We start from the raw sequence: 3,980 nt of genomic DNA on the forward strand, positions 1-3,980 counted from the left end.
AAAAAAAAAAAAAAAAAAAAAAAAAAAAAAAAAAAAAAAAGGGGGAAGAGAAGGAGGGTGAAGTGGCAGAGTGAGAGAGAGAGAGAGAGAGAGAGAGAGAGAGAGAGAGATCTGTTACTGTATGGATGGGCTGGGATGCTATTCTTCACACTTTGTAGAGCAACCCAATCCTAAACAAATTACATTCATGCCCATTAAAATACCATGCATTGCTTCCAAATATCTTTACTTCAGATATTTGAAGTACTTCAGAGGATTCTGCCACTTCAGAGGATTCTGCCCTTAAGGACAACATAGAAATAACTTCTGATAGGCAGCTAGGTGGCATTAGGAAGATTACTTTATCCTTACAGGTAGATTTTATGCAAAACATTGATTACTTAAGAGCCATGACTTGATCTGGAAAGGCATCGGTAAGAGATAAGGTGGGATGGACAGGCAAACTCTGCTGGGCTTTTGCAGATGGAATCCCAAATTCACAGAACAGTTCCTAAGGGCACAATCCTATGTATGTGTAGACAAGAAAAAGTCCAACAATTTCCCAGGGCATGCTGGCTGGGTAATCCTGGGACTTGTAGGACTTCTCTCTGTGACCCTTGGATTGCACTCAGAACAGTGAGCAAGCCTCCGAGTTCTTTACCAGGCAGGATGTTATAAGGGAAAAGAGAAAAGAAATCAAGGTAATGATTTACTCTCCAATTCTGCAGCTTATTATACAGAAATCGGGAGGAATGACAGGCTGTTTTGGCAAGTGTGGAAACACACACATTTTCTGGTATTTACAGCCCTTATCCTGTTTTCACTCCACTTGAAAGGAAAAGGAGAACTGAATTCCTTGAACTTTCTACAGCAACTTCTCCCTACCTGGGTCTCTCCAGATTGCTCAGTACTTCCAGCACTCCTAAGCCGGCTTGTGGGCTGGTGGTGATATGGAAATTGTAGTACAACATACCAAAGGGTGCCAGGATTAGGAATGCTGCTGTACAGCCATATGCTTACCAACGACGTATATTGCTTCTCACGGCGAATGAAATGGATCCCAGCCCGCAGCAGCTTATGCTGTAACAAAAGCTCAGCCCTGTGCGTGCTTACCCCGAAGTAAGTCGCCCTATGTTCAGCGAGGCTTATGCCTGGTGGGAGTGCAATCCCGAGCACATTTACCTAAACTCAGTGGGGTTACTTTTGTGCAGGATTGCATTGTCCAGGTGCCACCAGACACTCTGTTGCGTCTGAACTCTGATCAGGTGCAAATAAATAGTCAAGGAAAGAGCTGTGTCTACCACGTGTCTGTTCAGAAGGTCTCAGAGGGACTACGCAGGCAGCTCAGTGAACAAGAGACAGGAGGATAAGACATTTATTTGTATCATACAATGTGGAAAAAGAAAATTGTCATGTTTTATTTATTCTGGGTTGTGTATTCTTTGATGTGTTTTAAATCTTCTTGTGCTTCAAAACCCTACTTAGCAATTTGGGAGTAAGTTGCATAGCTCTGTACATGACCTTTTTGCTAAAGAAATGTTTCCATTCAGTCACTGAATTATCCTGGTCCAAGCCATCTTTTCTGCAATTTATTTCTAAAGTGTGTGCGTAAGTGATTCCGTTCACAAGGTGGCTGCCTCTTCTAGCCTTTAGGATAAAGCAACAGTCCCATAGATGTCAAGTAAACTGACTGACGCCAGCCTCTCTGGAGCGAGCTGCTCACTGATTTTCACGCTATTTGCCTCCATGTAGTCCGAGTTACACATTGGGAACTTCTCCTGCTCAAACTCTGTCTTGTGCATGCCACACTGTTGCAGGAGAACTTCCAGTGGAGTTTGCCTGCCTGCCTTCTCAAATCCTAAATCAGTTTGGCAGAGGATCGCAAATCACCTTTCCCCCACGATCAATTATTTCACTGATAGCCAGGAGTGTAAACAGGTGTGGGTATTAATAAATTAGATTCTCGACAGGAGCTTGTAGGTGTACAACCACTTGGGAGTCAACCGAAGTAATTACAAGTTCACACCTTAGGCACGGCAAAGACATGTCCTCTTTGCCGTTACGGGCTCAGGCAGCGATCCTAGGAATACTTACTTGGCGCAAACCCCACCGAAGAGAACAAGGAGTTCTGCGCCCGGAGTTTGCCTAGGAAATCCCGGCATGTCCCCCCTCCGTTCGCCTGTCGCCCACCCCAATTTTGGAGACAAATGCCAGCGCCAGGCTACGGAACGCCTTTCGCTCGACATTTCGCCTGCCCCGAGTGCAAAGGAGCGGCGGGTCGGCGGGTGGGCGGTGGCCGCGCGTTCAGGGGGCTGTACCAGGGTGGCGCCAGGCCTGGTCTATATAACGCAGGTTTCCTACCCACACCTGTCCCCGAGGGAGCGCCCCTGTGCCATCGCCTTTGCCTTCCAGCCGCGGCTTCCCTCGCCTACCAATCTGGCCGGTTTCTCCTTCTTCTCGGGCATGTGCACCATGACATCCGACTCCCTCCCCAATCCAAGCTCCCCCAATTTGCACAGGGCCTCCCCGTCGGGCTGCAAGGTGGAGCCGCTGCTGATCAAGGCGGAGCCCAGGGCCAGCCCGCCGGAGAGAGGAGGGGAGCAGCTTGCGGAGGAGCAGCCGCCCTGCCCCGGTGCAGGGGGCGGCGGCGGCCGTCGGAGGAAGCGTCCGGTGCAGCGCGGCAAGCCGCCCTATTCGTACATCGCGCTGATCGCCATGGCCATCGCCAACGCGCCCGAGCGCCGCCTGACGCTGGGCGGCATCTACAAGTTCATCACCGAGCGCTTCCCCTTCTACCGAGAGAACCCCAAGAAGTGGCAGAACTCCATCCGCCACAACCTGACGCTCAACGACTGCTTCGTCAAGATCCCCCGCGAGCCGGGCCACCCGGGCAAGGGCAACTACTGGACGCTGGACCCGGCCGCCGAGGACATGTTCGACAACGGCAGCTTCCTGCGCCGGAGGAAGCGCTTCAAGCGCACCGACCTCACCACCTACCCGGGCTACGTGCACAGCGCCAGCGCCTTCACCCCCAGCCCCGGCCCGGGAGTCGCCCGGCCGGGCCCGTGCAACGGCCCCGGCGGCGTCGGCTACGCGGTCAGCGGAGGCCCCGTCTATTCCCCCGGCGGCGCGGCTTACGGCGCGCAGCTGGCCGGCCTGCCCCAGTACCCGGGGACGGCGCCCGCGCTGCCGCCGCGAATGTTCAGCATCGACAGCCTGATCAGCTCCCAGCAGCAGCAACAGCAGCAGCAGCAGCAGGCCGCGTCCCTGCAGGCCTCCCCGGTGGGGGCAGAACTGGCGCATCACCCCCTGGGCCTGAACGGCGCCGGCGAACTAGGCAGTTGCCCCGTGGGTAGCCCGGAGGCCTGTTTCCAGCCGCAGCAGGTTGGCTCCGGCTTGCTAGGCCGACAGCCCCCGGCCATGCCGTACCCGTACTCGGCCTCCCCTCCAGGCCACTTAGCGGTGCCGCAAGGCGCCTATTCCCCGCCCAACGCGCAGCTCTACGGCGCCCCCAACAGGCTGGCCCTGCAGCCCGGGCGGCCCGCCTCTTCCTGCGCCGACCACGCCGAGCAGCTGCTGCAACTCAACGGCCTGGGACAGTTCGGAGGCCCCGCCAACAGCTCTTACATGAGGCAGGCCAATTTCTCCTCCGGACTCGAAAGATATTTATGAAAGAAGGAACCGGAGTGCCTTGATGAGAGTGACCAAAGCCAACGTACAGTCTGCACCTGTTGGAACGTTTGCTGTAGCCAGGTGGAAGGGAAGCCCACGTTCAGTACTTGACTGGAGCGCTTCTTAGCATACATAGGTAGCTTCTTTAGTTGTAAGAGCCTGGTCGTGTGAATCAGGGTTGTCTGCCTTATAGAGGTGACTGCTCTGAGCCTTTAGTTGTTGCGAGCAAGAGGCACCGAGCTCCTCGTGGATAAGCAAGCTGGACAGCCTATCCCTGGCACATTTGTCAAGGGTATCAGAGAATGTGCCACAACTTAAATATCGGGCCT

At 54.0% G+C, this 3,980-nt stretch overlaps 1 protein-coding gene across 1 annotated transcript; it reads left to right on the forward strand.

Moving 5' to 3' along the window:
- The first annotated feature begins 2,139 nt into the window (after positions 1-2,139).
- Positions 2,140-3,651, forward strand: FOXE3 (forkhead box E3). The gene has a single exon (XM_044430331.1). It carries the CDS (start codon positions 2,140-2,142, stop codon positions 3,649-3,651), a length of 1,512 nt encoding a protein of 503 aa, XP_044286266.1.
- The last annotated feature ends 329 nt before the right edge of the window (positions 3,652-3,980 follow it).

The sequence above is a fragment of the Varanus komodoensis genome, unplaced genomic scaffold, assembly GCF_004798865.1.
Source record: "Varanus komodoensis strain SLA01 unplaced genomic scaffold, ASM479886v1 scaffold20_1, whole genome shotgun sequence".
Lineage (NCBI taxonomy): Eukaryota > Metazoa > Chordata > Lepidosauria > Squamata > Varanidae > Varanus > Varanus komodoensis.